The 17413-nt window shown below is 47.7% G+C and overlaps 1 protein-coding gene and 1 long non-coding RNA gene across 3 annotated transcripts in view; one reads left to right on the top strand and one right to left on the bottom strand.

The window, feature by feature from the left end:
* The window catches only part of SLC48A1 (solute carrier family 48 member 1), a 28817-nt gene extending 24791 nt beyond the window's left edge, over positions 1-4026 (bottom strand). The window contains exon 1 of one of the 2 annotated variants that reach the window (XM_044995041.1): positions 3794-4026. In XM_044995041.1, the coding sequence (XP_044850976.1) occupies positions 3794-3961 (168 nt within the window). In that variant the 5' untranslated portion in view covers positions 3962-4026. The remainder of the gene's footprint in view (positions 1-3793) is intronic. The other variant, XM_044995040.1, reaches the window with a different exon arrangement.
* Positions 4027-12911: 8885 nt separating this feature from the next.
* LOC123354093 lies at positions 12912-15942 on the top strand. The gene is made up of 3 exons (XR_006574620.1): positions 12912-13061; positions 14461-14550; positions 15167-15942. It is a non-coding gene; the product is annotated as an uncharacterized LOC123354093 (long non-coding RNA).
* Positions 15943-17413: the final 1471 nt, after the last annotated feature.

Below are 17413 nucleotides of genomic sequence, written 5' to 3'. Positions count from 1 at the left end.
ACAAAATGAGAACTTAAGGTTTAAGTTGTTCATAAAACACAGTGATTGTGCAGGCAGACAGCAGCCATTCTGGACTCACCAGTACCTTACACGCAGCCTAGAACTAACAGAATAGATTTTCAGTGAAAGGACTAGCCAGAATATTGGGTTTACCACAGCAGCCATAAAAGGTTTAAAATCCCAGCCTTTTATTACATCCCCCTACCCCACCCCCAAATGCCATATTTTGGGCTAGCCCAGGGATTGGTAACCTTTCAGAAGTGGTGTGCCGAATCTTCATTTATTAACTCTAATTTAAGGTTTTGCATGCCGGTAATACATGTTAACGTTTTTAGAAGGTCTCTTTCTATAAGTCTATAATATATAACTAAACTACTGTTGTTTGTAAAGTAAATAAGGCTTTAAAAATGTTTAAGAAGCTTCATTTAAAATTAAATTAAAATGCAGAGCCCCCCAGACTCAGAGCCAGGCCCCAGGCAGTGTGAGTGCCACTAAAATCAGCTTGCATGCTGCCTTTGGCACCCGTGCCATAGGTTGCCTACCCCGGTCTATAATATATAACTAAACTATTGTTGTATATAGTGTAAATAAGGTTTTAAAAATGTTTAAGAAGCTTCATTTAAAATTAAATTAAAATGCAGAGCCCCCTGGACCGGTGGCTAGGACCCGGGCAATGTGAGTGCCACTGAAAATCAGCTCGTATGCCACCTTTGGCACGTGTGCCATAGGTTGCCTATATCTGTGCTAGCCTAATCAGATATTGAATTGAGACTATGTTCATAAAAAGCGTGCCTGGAGTCTGAGTGGTAAAAAATGCCTCCAATCCTCATCTACAAAAAAAACCAAAAAACAAAAAAACCCCACAGTCATAAACTAGATATGCAATCCACCCTCAGCCTTTCACAGAGAAAACAGCAGCACGGGTAGGAGATAGCTAGGAGCTGCTGCAACAACATTCTAGGGACTGATGTGCTACACAAGAGAAAAATCAGCACCTGTTAGCAGTGAGGTTCAGGAAGTGGGAAGAATTGAATAATTTAAGTAAAAAAAATAAACTTATTTACTGAGTTTTCACATTTGGTAAGAAGTTAACGTAAACCTGACACCACCACTTTAAATGGCAAATTTCAATTTGGATCAGACATTAACAGTGCATTATAAGTCTCACTTATAGTCCTTTAAAAATCCTGATTTCAAGGGACACCACTAAAGAAAATTCAGAATCCTACCAGGTAAAGTTTTAAAGGTCCATGTGCAAAAATTCAGGGAGGGACTCCCTATACATCTGCTGCAAACTCTTCAGTTTTTGTATAGGTAATCAGAACTTTCAGTGAGACCACCATGTAGCCTCTCCATTACCCTACTCTACCTCACAGGCCAAACTTATTCCTCCCTCCCTCCCTCCATCCATTTCTCAGCCCCAGTTGAGACACTCATGATCCCAATAACCTTTCCTGGCTGTTCACTTAACAAAAAGTGCAGCCCACTTTGGCTCAGCTGGCAACCTGTGTGATATAACTGGTGAATTTTAACAGTCCTTAATGTAGACTGTGATGAAGTTTCCATACCTCTCCCACTCTTGACTAGCACACTGAAACCATAAGGCAGTGGATCTCAATTTTTTAACTGCTGGCCCCTTTCACACAGCAAGCCTCTGAGTGTGACACCCCCCCCAATAAATTAAACACACTTTTTAATATATTTAACACCATTATAAATGCTGGAGGCAAGCAGGGTTTGGGGTGGAGGTTGACAGCTCATGACCCCCCATGTAATGACCTCATAATCCCCGAGGGATCCCGACCCCCAGTTTGAGAACCCCTGCCATAAGGGCTTCCCCTCTCTCTCAGAAGTCTTGCAGAAATCACTGACCTACTGCCTTTGATTACTACCAGCTACAGATAATGCTCTGACACTTTTAAAGAGTTAGCAATGGCAACATTAAGGTTCAGACACCTAAGGAGCCTCTATCATTCCCACAAAATCCTTAGAAGTATCTCTGTTGCCCTGACTACATATAAAGTAGATTGTTTGCTGTTTAAGAACTCCATTTATTTCTACTGTCTCCCTCTTACATGGTGCCACTTGCTGATCTTGAGGTGATTTGACCAACGGCTAAAAATATGTACATGGGAAGACATTTCTGATCCGACTGATTAGACTCTCCAGTCTAGCAAAAAAACAACAACCCACTATAATGAGTTCCAGAATAGGAACTGAAGCTACAAAAATTCACACTAGAAATAAAGGCATACCTTTTTAGCAGTAAGGGGAATTAACCACTGGAACAACATACCTTGAGGCCTAGTGGCTTCACCATCACCTGAAGTCTTTAAATCAAAACCAGGCATTTTTATAAAATTTACTCTAGCTCACCCAAAAGTTATGGGTTTGATGGAGGAATTACTAGTGAAGTTACACAGCCTGTGTTATGCTAGAGGTCAGACTAGAAAATAATGGTCCTTTCTGGCCTTCAAATCTATGAATCCTCCCACAGACAAATGAACACACCCAAAAGCAGAATTACACCACTTAAGATCCCACTCCCATCTACCATTACATGAGCAGCTTATTACAACTACCTTGTAATTATGAAACCCTAACAATCTTGAGAGTGGCAGCTGTAAATATATTACCTAAGTGAGCAAAAACAAAAAGCTTTCTATAAATCTAGTCCCACAAGTATCAGAACGGGCTATTCTAATAGCCTGTATACATCTGCAGGGACTCCAAATCTCCTCCAAAGGGGCAGCGTTAGGATCTTCCCAGCAGTATGAGGGCTGAATGAAGTGGAGCAGAGGACAGCCACGTTTAACAGCAAACTTGGTGGAGCATAAATCCCAGCATACAACCCTCCATCTTGACAGGAACAGTCTTGAAACTACTGGAAGCTGAGCCCTGGTTAGAGGGGAGTGGCAGTGGGCTATACTTAGCCTCATCTGCTGCAAACTAAGTAAATGCCAAACCCCATGAGGAAGCCTCGCAGATGATAAATAAAATAAGCCACAACAAGATCAGAAACTGCTCCAGGTCACTGAGAAAGAGTTACTAGCTCATGAAAGCACTTTGGGGACCTGCCTGAATCCATCCCATCCCTTGCCAGGCAGTGAGGTGCACCTAGTCGTCCCCAGCCAGGTGGGTGGGTACATACAGTATAACCCCCCAGCACAGTAAGGCTAACAGATCTCTCAGCACAGGGTCCCAGAAGTGCAACATGCAAGGGCCCCTGACCATAGGGGGCTGCGTCCCACACACCACAACCCAACAGACACGCAGGCCTGGGCAGTAGCTACAGGCCAGACCCCCCATAAACTCCGCAGGTCCCATCCCAGAGAATAAAGCCCTAGCAACTGCCTGTACTGTGTCCCCAGTATTGGAACCCCTCGCCCCCCCCCACCCAATTGGAAAGACCACAGTATGCCTGGCGCCCCAGCTGCATGAGGACACCACCAATATCAGGGAGCCCCCCTGCTTCCTAGGTATTTGTAAATGCTCTTCATGCCTACACCTGCCCTTCCCAGATACCACAGATGCCCACCCATGGCTGCGCCAGTCCCCCATACTAGAGGGATCCACCATAACCTCCCATACTGGACAGCCCCTCATTACCTGTGCCCAGCCCCCATATACCACTGCGTCACCTCGTGCCCCACATACTAGTCCCGTATCAGAGAGCCCCCACACTCCCTGCCAGCACCCCCCCCCCCGCACCCAGCCCCCCGCAGCGGAACCCCCCGTACCGGAGACCCCTCCCCCCCACGCGCCCGGCCCCCCGCAGCGGAACCCCCCGTACCGGAGACCCCGCAGCGGAACCCCCCGTACCGGAGAGCCCCCCCGCGGCAGCCGTGGCGGGCTGGCGGAAGGCCGGCGCCAGGCTCCAGGTGAGGAAGGCCGAGAGGCCCATGAGGGCGCCTGCCGCCGCGTAGGCCAGACGGAGCCCGAGCGCCCGGCTCACCGCCATGAGAGAGCCCGGCCTGTGCGGGCCGCGCCGGGCCGCCCAGCCTCACCCAGCGTCCGGCCCCGCCCAGCCACTCCGCCCGGAGCCGCCGCAGCGCCCCTGGCGGCCGGGGGGAGCGAGCCGGGATCGGGGGCGCGGCTCGCACACGCGGACACGGGTCCGGTCTGTGCCTACGGACACCCATGTAACACGCGTGCAGCGCAGACACGGGTCTGGTCTGTGCTCATAGACACTCATGTAACACGTGCAGCGCGGACACAGGTACGGTCTGTGCCCACGGACACCCATGTAACATGCGTGGAGTGCTGACAGGAATATTGTCTGTGCCCACAGACACTCATATAACACACATGCAGCGCAGACACGGGTCTGGTCTCTGCCCACGGACACTCATGTAACATGTATGCAGCGCAGACACGGGTCTGGTCTGTGTCCACGGACACTCATGTAACACGTGCAGCGCAGACACGAATGCAGTCTGTGCCCATGGACACTTGTAACACATGTGTAGTGAGGACACGGGGTCCAGTCTGTGCCCACAGACACTCATGTAACACACGTTCAGTGCGGACACAGGTACGGTCTGTGCACACACACTCATGTAACACATGTGCAGCATGGGCATGGGTATGGTCTGTGCCACAGACACTCATGTAACATGCATGCAGCACGGACATGGGTACAGTTTGTGCCCATGGACACTCATGCAACACATGTGAAGTGTGGACACTGGTACAGTCTGTGCCCATGGACACTCATGTAACATATGCAGCATATAGATATGGGTGCAGAATGTATTCATGAATACTCATGCAACACATGAAAAATGTGTGCTGTCATCAGATGTTTGGCTGCATGTGTGTGTTCTCCCTATGTGCTGTCCCAGCTCTGCTCAGAGAGCTGGCACAGCAGACCTCAAGTGAATTGCCCAATTACCACAAGATCCATTCATTTGCAGAAGTGCCCGGCCAGGTTTACTGTTGACGAAGCAAGGTAATAGCACCTCGCAGACTCTATGAGGATACTAAGACATGGATGTCTGTGACAATGGACGCGGCTCAGTGAATGGCGGGACTTTCCATTTCCCCCTCAGCTGGCCAAAGACACTCCCTCTGATATTCCATTTTATACATAAATGCAAACAAGTTAGGTATTGCCCCTCTGACATAGTTAGTTAGTTGACACCCTCTGATGTAGCTAGTTACCACCCATCACCTTGTACATCTCTATCCATCACACTGTCATCCTGACCTTATCTTTGGGATGGGTCAGCATGTTCCTTTTCTCTTTAGGGAATGTGTTGGTATCAAGGTGTTCTGGTACCACTCTTCTGGAATGTGTTTGCGTGAGTGCTCTGTGCTTAGCACCCCTTAGTAGGGTGACCAGATGTCCAGTTTTTAAAGGGACAGTCCCGTTTTTGGGGACTTTTTCTTATATAGGCACCTATTACCTCCCACTCCCTGTCCCGTGTTTTCACGGTTGCTATTTGGTAACCCTCCCTCTTAGGAATGTGTGTTTTTGCAATATCAGCCCTGTTCTTGCCAGATTCTGTGAGCAGGGCCTGTCTCTATCTCACAGCCTGATTTTGCTTGATATCAGCAAAGCTTTGACCACTACTTTAGCCCAGGACTTAGGCCTCATATCAGGCCTCTGATACAAGGCCTTATGTTTCAGGCCCTCTTCCTACTACATATGCGACACAGTCATACAAACAATCTGTGTGCAACATATGGGTGACGTGTGACAGATGGCACATGGGAGCTGTGTCTTCTATTGGACCACCTACCCTGGGTGGAAGGGACAAACTTCCAGCTTCACAGAATTCTTTTTTAGGGCTGGGGCTCTGCAAAGCTGGAAAGCTTGTCTCTTCCCCCAGCAGAAGTTGGTCCAATAAAAGATATTGCCTCACCCACCTTTTGTCTTTCATACCCTGGAACCTACATGGCTACAAGAACATTACAAACAATACATAACGTGTAGCATACATGCAGCATGGCATCATAAAAGCCTTAGACATATAACACACAATCAAAAGACATTTAATGCAGTCACACATGCACACAACACACTATACGCGCACATGTACCCAATGCACATTCACACATGCAACATGCACCTACACATGGTCATGTGTGCAGCATGCAACACACAGTCACAGGTGTAGCATCCCTGCTGCACCTAGTTGTGTGTGTGACACAGGGCTGTGTATGCAACAGTCACACATGGCAGTCATGCAACATGTGCAACATATGGATACATGTGCAATATGCATATGACACACGATCTCACATGCAACATACATTGGACATAGTGATATATGCAACATACATACAACACAGCCTCACATTCAACATGTATGCCACATAGTCACATGTGCAAAATATATGACACACATTACAGGTGACAATCATGTCTGCAACATGTATGCAACATAGTCATGGGCACAATGTACATGAGACACCATCACACATATGATACTTGATCATGTCTGCAACATGTCTGCAACACATGACCACATGTGAAACGTGTAACACAAAGTCAGATTTTTCCAGATAAATTGGCGATAGTAGTGGTTATATTTGCACAAGATTTCTATGCTGAGAGAGTAGCCAGGGTAAACTGTATATTTACCCTCCCCCCCCAACTGCTGGGAATGTAATTTGGGATTGAGAGTGGAAAGAAACAATTGAGACAGGACAATTAGGAAAATTAATAATAATATAGTTAATATTATTATAATTCATAAAAGATGTTATCTAGCACCTTGCAGCCATTCGTCTCAGCACTTTACAAAGCAGAGGGTAGGATCTATATCTAGTGTTACTCCTGCAACTGTGTTGCCCGTAGGTAAGTGGGTGATAGTGGTGCATTCCAGATACCTCAGGTAACCTCAAACAATGTTAGCGTAATTAACTATTGGAATAACTTCCCAAGGGTTGCCTACTGCCCATGGGGATCCTTAGGGGCAGTATAGGGTGGGCACTCTGTCTGAAGCTCAAGAATTAGTTATTTTTGCCTTTCTCAAAAATTCAGATTTTTTCCTTAAATTCCAAATTTTGCTCCATTTGCCAAAATGATGTTTACAGACCCGAAAAATTGATACCTGCTATCTACACTTCACTGGGCCCCACACTACAAGAAGGATGTGGAAAAATTAGAAAGAGTCCAGCAGAGGGCAACAAAAATGATTAGGGGGCTGGAGCACATGACTTATGAGGAGAGGCTGAGGGAACTGGGATTGTTTAGTCTGTAGAAGAGAAGAATGAGGAGGGATTTGATAGCAGCCTTCAACTACCTGAAAGGGGATTCCAAAGAGGATGGATCTAGACTGTTCTCCGTGGTATCAGATGACAGAACAAGGAGCAATGGTCTCAAGTTGCATTGGGGGAGGTTTAGGTTGGATCTTAGGAAAAACTTTTTCACTAAGAGGGTGGTGAAGCACTGGAATGGGTTATCTAGGGAGGTGGTGGAATTCCCTTCCTTAGAGGTTTTTAAGGTCAGGCTTGACAAAACCCTGGCTGGGATGATTTAGCTGGGGATTGGTCCTGCTTCGAGCAGGGGGTTGGACTAGATGACCTCCTGAGGTCTCTTCCAACCCTGATATTCTATGATTCTATGGTTGATACAGGGTTTTTGGTGCATCTGTGTCTCCCTGTCTATAACCATGAACAAATTTCAGCTCTAGGTGGCAGCATCCTCCTATGGTTACTATACTGGATACAAACAGAAGCATCTTTCTGACTTTTATGCTATTATTTATTGTTATTATTAATATTAATAATAATAATGATTTGTGCCAGGCACTATACAAACACACAGGAAGACAGAGGAGTCCCTGCCCTGCTTACAGTCTAAGACATTTTTACTAAATCAGGGGCTTGAAACCTGGCTGATGTGAAAGGTTCGAATGATGGACCAGAAGAATTGCCAGACTGGATCAGAGAAGTGATCCAGTTACTCCGATATCGTGACTCTGGCAGTGGCCGGCGCTAAATGGTTCAGGAGAAGGTGAGAGAACACTGCAACAACAGTTATGGGATAAACTGCCCCTAGGGACAGTTATAGGGAAGTATTATTAATAGGATTGCCAACCTTCCAGGATTGTCTTTAATTAAAGATTATGTCATGAGATGAAATTTCCAGGAATACATCCAAACAAAACTGGCAACTCCAGTTCTTAGCCCCTTCACATAAAACAAGAAGAAGTGGTCACTCAATGAAATTAATTAAAACAAACATAAGGAAGTACTTCTTCACACTTCTTCATTACCAGGGGATGTTGTGAGGGCTGAAAGTATAATTGGGTTAAGAAAAAGAGTTAGATAAGTCCATGGAGGATAGGTCCATCAATGCCTGTTAGCCAAGATGGTCAGGGATGCAGTCCCATGCTCTAGGTCATAGGTGGTGCAGGACTCTTTCATTTGGGGAGGCTTATGCAAGTGCCAGAAGCTCCCTAAAAGGTGTGTGTGTGAGGGCTACTGGTGCCCTTGGCCCCAACCCCCAACTCTGCCCCCAGGCCCTGCCCTTGCTCCACCTCTTTACATCCCTGCTGGCCTCTTCCCCCGAAGCCCCGCCCTCACTCCACCTCTTCCTGCTCCAACCCTGCCTCTCCTCCTGCAGCCCCCCCGCCCGCCGCTCACTCCTCTGTGCCCCCCCCCCGTCGCTCGCCCCTAAGGCAGGAAAAAAATGATGGGGCCATGGCACCCTGACACCTGCCTCCCCAGTCCTGGCACCACTTAGCTGAGTTGCTCCAGCATCAGCACACACAGCCTCTCCTTGCCTGGCCCAGCTGTGGGACTTCTCCTCCTGCTGTGCAAGCTGATGGTAGAGCAACTCAGCTAAGGGATGCCAGAACAGGGGGAGCCAGGGGGTCGTGGGCCCATCACTTTTTTATGGCCTTAAGAGAGAGTGATGGGGGAGGGACGGAGAGGAGCGAGTGGCCGGCAGATAGGGTGACCAGATCACAACACTAAAATATCGGGACATATTGGGGTGCCATCAGCCCCACCCACAGTCCACCCCCACTCCTCCCAGGCTCCGCCCCCACTTTGCCCCAGGTCCCGCCCCCTCCCCACTCCGCCCCCCCTCCACCGCGCCCTTCCTCATTCCCCAGCCCCCTGCTGGCTTGCTGCATCCCTCCTCAGTCCCGCACCCACCGCTCGCCTCTTCACCTTCCTCTCCTGCTGCTTGCCTCTTCACCCCCCGATCTGCCATTCACCCCTATGACGCCGACTTCCCCTCTGCCGGGTGGGTGCTCGCACACCCCCGCCTCTTCCCGCCCAAGCTGCCGCCCTCACTCCACCCCCATTCCACCCCTTTCTCCCAAGTCCCCGCCCCTGCCCTGCCTCTTCTCTACCTCCTCCCTTGAGCGCACCATGTCCTCGCTCCTCCACCCTCCCTCCTGGAAAGCGCTAAGCGCCGCCAAACAGCTTGGGAAGGGGAGGGAGTGGGGATGCAGCACACTGGGGGGAGGGGGGAAGAAGGAGGTGAGGAGGTGGGAGCTTGGCTGCAATTTTTCCCCACAGAGTCAGCACCTCCCTCCCACTCACCTCCTTTCCTGCATATTGGGACAAATGGCATCCCGATCAGACATTGATCGGGACGTGGGACAAAGGGTTAAATATCGGGACAGTCCTGATTTAATTGGGACATCTGGTCACCCTGCGGAGGGGGGCAGGGGTGCTGGTACAATTTGTATAGTGGGGGTGCTGAGAACCATTGGATCAAACTCTAAACCCTGTATATAATATAAACCATTTCAGGCCAGGGGGTGCTCCTGCACCCCCAGCATCCCTAGTTCCAGCGCTTATGGAGGAGGGACTCAGGGAAAGAGGCAGAGCGAGGGCAGGGTCTTGCGGGGGAGCACAGGCAGGGCAACAGTCCAGGTGCCAGGGTCCCTCTGCTTCTAGGGAGCTTCCAGTGGCGGCGTTCCAAAGTGGCAGGCCAGAGGTGACCTGCACCTGCATCCAGTATTTCTTGCCCCCTGCATGGCCAGCCTTTTTGGGGGAGGCTTAGCCTCCCCAAGCCTCTTATACGTGCCACCCATGCTCAAAAGTCCCTAAACCTCTGACTGCCAGAAGCTAGTGGGCAACGGGATGGATCACTCGATTATTGCCCTGTTCTGTTCATTCCCTTCTGAAGCATCTGGCACTGGACACTGTTGGAAAACAGGGTGCTGGGCTTGATGGACCATTGGTCTGACCCAGTATGGCAGTTCTTATGTTCTGGCAAAGTTCCTTCCCAGTCCTCATTAGCTACCAGTCTACTCATGCCCTGAGGCAGGAGGTTTCTACCTCTGGCAAAGCTCTTGTTTATTTCAATATTGACTGTTTTAAATGGATATTCATGTCATCCATCCAAATGTCCAACCTTGTCTGAACCCTGCTAAGGTGTCCCAGTGATTGGAGACTCTCTTTGCCTCTGCGCCACCATTGCCAGTTCTTATACATCTCACTGAGAGCCATTCCCTGCTGCCACACTATCATGCTGTAGCACTAACACATGGCATTGGCAAGTCATCCCTGTGACAGAATATTCCCGTGTCCACTGTTGTGATAATCTTTGTACAAGTATGCCTCGTGAGGTATCATTTGAAAACTCATAATTTCTGGTCATTATTGTCCTGGTAAAATATAACTGTGTATGGAAAGTTATAAGTTTCCACTGTGTGGTGTTACTATCACATGTTCCAAGCCTCGGGAGTGACCAAACCAGTTCCTCAGAGACAAAGGGCAAGCTGACCCCCCAGCCAGATGTAAACAAGGCCAATGGTCATTCTTTGGCAGGAAAAGGGACATGTGTGAAAAATCTATATCTTAGCAAAGAAACAGCATGGAGTTCTCTGTTGCCATGCTCCCAGCTGGAAATGCTTCTCAGAGAGGGGACAATACTATAAAAAGAAAGGGCAGACACCCTAAAACTCTGAAGCATGAAGGAGCATACAAATGTTTAGTGTAACTGTTACATAAATACCTTGCAACGCCAGCTATAAAAGTGCCATGCAAACACCTGTTCTTACTTTGAGGTGACATTGTAAATAAAAAGTGGGCAGCATTATCTCCAGTAAATGTAAATAAACTTGTTTGTCTAAGTGATTGGCTGAACAAGAAGTAGGACTTAGTGGACTTTAGGTACTAAATTTTACATAGTTTTGTTTTTGAGTGCAGTTATGTAGCAAAAAAATTCTACATTTGTAAGTTGCATTTCCACGATAAAGAGATTGCACTAAAGTACTTGTATAAGGTGAATTGAAAAATACTATTTCTTTTTTTAGTTTTTTACAGTGCAAATATTTATAATAAAAAATACTTTGTGATCCATGTTGTTACTAAAATAAACATATTTGAATATGTAGAAAAACATCCAAAATGTTTATAATAAATTTCAATTGGTATTCTATTATTGTTTAACAGTGCGATTAAAACTGTGATTAAGCATGATTTTTTTTAGTTGAGTTACAATAACTCCTCACTTAATGTTGTAGTTATGTTCCTGAAAAATGCTACTTTAAGCGAAATGCTGTTAAGCGAATCCAATTTCCCCATAAGAATTAATGTAAATTGGGAGGTCAGCTTCCAGGGAAATTTTTTTCACCAGATAAAAGACTATATTTGCTATCTATCTGGGGGGAGAGATAGCTCAGTGGTTTTTGTATTGGCCTGCTAAACTCAGGGTTGTGAGTTCAGTTCTTGAAGGGGCCACTTAGAGATCTGGGGCAAAATCAGTACTTGGTCCTGCTAGTGATGGTAGGGGGCTGGACTCCATGACCTTTTGGGGTCCCTTCCAACTCTATGAGATATATTATTTTTATATATATACACACATACACACAATATAAGTTTTAAACAATTTAATACTGTACACAGGAATGATGATTGTGAAGCTTGGTTGAGGTGATGAAGTCAGAGGGTGGGATATTTCCCAAGGAATGCCTTACTGCTAAATAATGAACTAGCACTCCACTGAGCCTTCAAGGATTAACACATTGTTGTTAATGTAGCCTCACACTCTACAAGGCAGCATGAATGGAGGGAGGGGAGACAGCATGGTAGAGAGAGACAGAGACTGAGAGAGAGTGTCTGAGAGAGAGACATGCATTGCCCCTTTAAGTATGCTGACACCACTCTAAGTACACTGCCTTTTTAAGTAGATCAGCAAGTTGAGACAGCAGCTGCTGCCAGCAAGCTCCCTCTGTCCTGAGCCCTGTTGTGTCCATCTCCCCCCGCTCTGTGGAGATGGCCTGATGGAGTAAAGGAGCAGAGGGGCAGGAGCAGGGGGGGAAGGGGACACCCTGATATTTGCACCCCTCTTTCCACCCCCACCTTGCACAGCAAGCAGGAGTCTCTGGGAGCAGCTCCAAGGCAGAGGGCAGGAGCAGCACACAGCAGTGCAGGGAGGGACAGCTGAACTGTCTGGCAATTGATAGCCTGCTGGGCAGCTGCCACACGGGGAATTTAGGGGAGCTGATGCGGGGCTGTCAGCCCACCCTGGTTCCAAGCCCCCACCAGCTAGCTCCAACGTGCTGCTCTTTCTTCAATCAGTGGACAAAGCAGGTAGCTGCCAAACAACGTTATAAGGGAGCATTATGCAACTTTAAACAAGCATGTTCCCTAATTGATCAGCAAGGTAACAACAAAACAACATTAACCAGGACTTTAAGTGAGGAGTTACTGTAATTTGTTTTGAGTTAATCAATTGCGATTAACTGACAGCCCCACTTTGAATTTAAAATAGTTTGTTAAGTTAGGCATTAATTGCATTTTATCTTTACTTTTCTTGTAACCATTGTCTGTGCAATGGGGTATATTCACCCCACACTGGACAGGGAAGGGTTAACCCTGCACTCTGCTCTGAGGAAGCCATGGCCCCCTCACCTCTGCTGGGCATGCTCCAACAGGAACACCAGTAGAAAAGGGAGTAGGTCAGCTCAGTTGGGGTTGACTGCTAAGGAGGGAGGATGCATGTTGCCAGCTCCAGTCTGTGAGCTGCTGAGATCCAGGCTGATACCTGGCTACCTGAGGACACCTGAGAGAGAGTGGAGCCGCAGAGAGCTGCATAGGCTGAGGGACCTGGAGACACCCAGACTGCCATATCAGGAGACAGGGTAGGAAGTAGGGGACTTTACATTGGTCTGGGTTTAGAACTGGTTGTAGGATCCTTCTGACACAGTGATGAGTACACTAGCCTCTGACAGCGCCTTGGGTTGGGACCCAGTGGAGTAGGGAAGGTCTGGGTCCCTCTACCCCTCCACCCACCCACCCTGGGTGGTGGTCCATCCCCTCTACAACCATTAAACTGCACCTATAGTGAATCTGGCCATTAGGCCACACAGCCCTGAGGAAGAGGACATCTATATTGACTCTGGCTGCTAGACCATATAGCCCTCTGAGGGAAGGTCTCTATACATGGCCCTGAAGGAGAGGGCACCCATACTGACTTTGACCATTAGGCCTGCTGCCTTGAGGGAGATGGTAGCTATATTGTCTCTGACCATTGGGCAACACAGCCTGAAGAGAAAGGACATCTGTATTGACTCTGGCCACTAGACAAGACTGCCCTGAGGTTAAGGTTGGTCGGGTGGACTTAGCCTCAGCTTTGCAATGCCTTTGCCCTGCCCAAAAGGGGATGGGGCATACTTGCCCTGTGACTGCCTCATTACTGCTATTCACTTAAAATCTCTCTTTGTAGTTAATAAACTTGTTTTATCTAATCCAGTGTGTTTGTTTGGGAAACTCCATGTGGGATAACAAAATGTGTGCTTATTATTTCCATTGATGAAATAATGAACCTAGATAAGTTTGTATTGTCCAGGAGAGGGCTGGGCAGTACAAGGCATACATTTCTGGGGGAGTGAAGTGAGGGAGGAAATCTGGGACTGGGAGTGTGTTGGGGTCACCCTGCAGTATAATTCAGGCTGGTAAGAGCCAAAGTGTGGCTGGCTGCCTGCAGCATACAAACATAGGTGGGAGTAACTTGCTTGTTGTGAGTAATCCATGCTGGAAGCTACAGCATCAAAGCATTGTAAAGGGCACTCCGGGTTGGACGGCAGGGATGACACAGCTACTCATTAGTCTGCATTTTACTATGTCACAATTCCATGATAATGAGATGTTGTTTCACAGGCCTTGGCAGCTTCTGGAGTTAGTTTCAGAATGAAACTGCAAAAGATAGGAGGGAGATTTGCACACCTGAGCCGTTATTTGTAGGTGACAAATCTGAGGAACTGTCCCAGACTGAGGTGTCAATAGAGGAGGTTTTGAAACAAATTGATAAATTAAAGAGCAGTATGTTAGCAGGATCAGACAGTATTATCCACTTTTGTGATGGGCGAAACCAAGAAGGTTTAATTTCCCAAAACTGTGGGCTTCCTACATGTGACACAAGTCCTTTACCAGTTACACTCCTTGGGCCCACTTCTGTAAGGTGTGGAGCACTTTCTGAGTATCATCAAGGGCCCTTCCCCATTATGTCCATGGGAGTTGAGAATGTTTAATATCTTTCAGACTTGCTGAATGGGCTGTGGGCTGAAAGATGTTGGACCTAGAGGACACAGCTGAGGAAGACCCGATTCATTAAGCTCAAGAGGATTTGAGGTTTTTGTTCCATTAGGACGTAGTAAAAATGTGGAATTTGACTCAGTCTGAATGTGGGGGGATGTTCATCAGGTTCCTAAAGTCTTTCTCTGGCCCCTGTGTTCCAGATTTTCAGGACCCATTTCCCCAGGGATGGAGACCTATGGACTTTTCCATAGTGCAAGGTGGAGGAATTTGGGGATTGTTGATTTCTGTCCCAGGATTTTCATTGTGGATCCAATAATGATGCTTGACATCCAATATTCATAGATGTTTTTAAGGCCAGAAGGGCCTTAAACTCTGACCATCCAGTCCAGCCTCCTGCATAAGTAGGCCAGAGAATCCAGCCAGGGATTCCTGCATCCAGACCAACAACTCATCGTTCAAAAACTAAAAAATATGACATAAGAGCATTAGCTGGGCAATGGCCTCTGTAGCCTGTGGCTTAGAGCATGCTTTTTTAACTCTGCCCCATACAAACTAGCTGGCAAAGCCATATTATAACTAAAAATGGTTAAAAACAAAACAAATAAACAAACAAAAAACCCACTTCCTTGGGTTTGTTTCACAATGCTTTATCATATTCTGTGAACTATTTTAAACGTTTATCTGGTTTTCAAAAGTTTTCAATTTTCAGAAATGACAGGAAAGGAAAATAGGATTTCAGCTACTTTGGAGAGGAAAAAGCCAAAAGAAAACAGGAAAAAAAGGAAGAATCAAGAAAAAGGCTGCATGGTTTCTGATTTGGTCCAAAAAAATTAAAAAAATCAAAGTTTTATGAAAACGTATTTGGAAGAAGGCCATTTCTCAGTGGAAAAAAATGTCCATTTGAAAAATGTCAAGCAGCTGTAACTGGAAAACTAGTCTGGTCCCACATGGGCTGAAATGACACTTCACTACTGTTCCAGAGTTCATGATTGTGGAGATAAGTTACTACAGAAGGAGGCCTGAGCAGAGCAAGGGAACTAGATCAAGTCTCACTCTTGTGGCTTTTTGGTTACACACAATGCCTGTTACTCAGATGCTCCACATTAGCTTCTGAGCTGCGCTCACAGTAGCACCTCCTGTGCACAGCCAGCCACAGCAGAGGTACATGCAGGTCCTCACCACACTCTGCTAAGAGATGAGATGTCTCCCTCCTGCCATGGAGAGTGTGGAGGCTTCAAAGAGAAGCCCAGAGGTGTTAGGAAATGGGGCCTGTCAGCAGGTATTCACAGTTAGCTCCTTGTCACCCTCAGTCCCACCCACGGGTTTTTCCGAGCAATAGATTGCTGTTGTGTGACAGATAGACATGTCCTCTCTCTGACTCTGGTCCCACTCACTCTGTCTAGCTCCTGTCACATCACTGAACTCACTCCTGCTTCACATCAGTGTAAGTGAGAGCAGGACCAGGTCCTGAGTGTTTTGCTGCCCCTAGAGCAGAGCCAATGCTGTTGAGTTTTCTAATATACAGAATCGTAGGACTGGAAGGGACCTTGAGAGATCATCTAGTCTGGTCCCGTGCACTTATGGCAGGACTAAGTATTATCTGCACTTTCTCACCCTCTGGAGCTTTCTCTTCGTCTCTGCCCACATGCCTGACCCTCTAATTAGGGTGACCAGGTGTCCCGATTTTATAGGGATAGTCCTGATATTTGGGGCTTTTTCTTATATAGGTTTCTATTACCACCCCCATCCCCTACCCTGATTTTTCACACTTGCTATCTGGTCACTCTACCTCTAATCCAGCATTTCCAAGATGTGGAGTGCTCACAGATCTAAGCCAATGCTCTCTCTTGGGCACCCACCAGACTTCTGTGTGGGCACCAACCTCTAGATCCCATGTGCTTTAAGCATCCAACAATCTGAAGAGTGCATGCACTTGGGGTCCAGGCACTTGGGGTCCCTAGGCACACTCTTGGGGTGTAGATCCTCTACCTAGACCCTACGGTCCAACTTCCTAGTACTCGAGACTAATGCTGACCCTTCAGATTCCCATAGCTTAAACACACACTCTCCCAGAACTCCAGACGTGAGGGTGTTCTGCATCCACAAACTAACTCTTCAAGGATGTGTGATAGGCATAGCACATAACATGCACAGACACTTCGCACATAGCTAACAACATTGCTCTTTACTTAATCACACAAGAAATATACAGACCTAGACAAAAATAACAAATGCTACACGTGTTCCCCTGGTTAAGTTTCCTCACCATTCCAGAGCATTCTTTGGGCTAGAGCCAGGGTCCTCTGGGGCAGCTCATGGCTTATCTTCCCAAGCAGGGAGCCTCTCCTCTCTCTCCAGGTCACTGGCTTTGACCTTGGTTGGTCTCGCAGCTAAACTAGGCCCCCTGTTAAAAAAGAACATGTCTGTCAGTGGATTAGCCACTGGGACAACGGGGTCTGTGACCAGATCCCCCGAACAACTGGGGGGCCCTGGAAAAATGGGTGCTCCCACCCCCCAACCCGCTCCACCTGCCTGCTCAGCGTTCCTGCTGTGGAGTGGGGTTGGGGCACAGGGGCTTGCCCCTCTCCACCTGCCCAGTGCGGGGAAACCCCCATGCCCTGACCTCGCTCCCTGGCAGGAGTGCCTGGTGGGGGGGGGGGCAGGGCAAGCCCCCAGACCCCAACTCCATTTTCCTGGCAGGAGTGCAGGGAGGGGTGGAGGTGGCCCCCCACTTGCTCTGGCCCAGGGCCCCACAAAAGTTTAATCCACCTCTGTCTCTTCCCCTCTCCTGCCTAAAACTTCCTGTGTGGCTCTGAGTCTTCATCTGACCCATCCCACTTCTGTGGTATTTCAGGCTAGCATCAACACCTTGCTTTCTCTGTCCTGCTGCTGGTAATTTTTCACTCCCCAAATGCCAGCCCCTACTGCGCGGCTGGGTAAAATTATTTCTCCTGGT

Source organism: Mauremys mutica, chromosome 20 (assembly GCF_020497125.1).
Source record: "Mauremys mutica isolate MM-2020 ecotype Southern chromosome 20, ASM2049712v1, whole genome shotgun sequence".
Lineage (NCBI taxonomy): Eukaryota > Metazoa > Chordata > Testudines > Geoemydidae > Mauremys > Mauremys mutica.
This window is presented reverse-complemented; position numbering and strand designations above follow the sequence as displayed.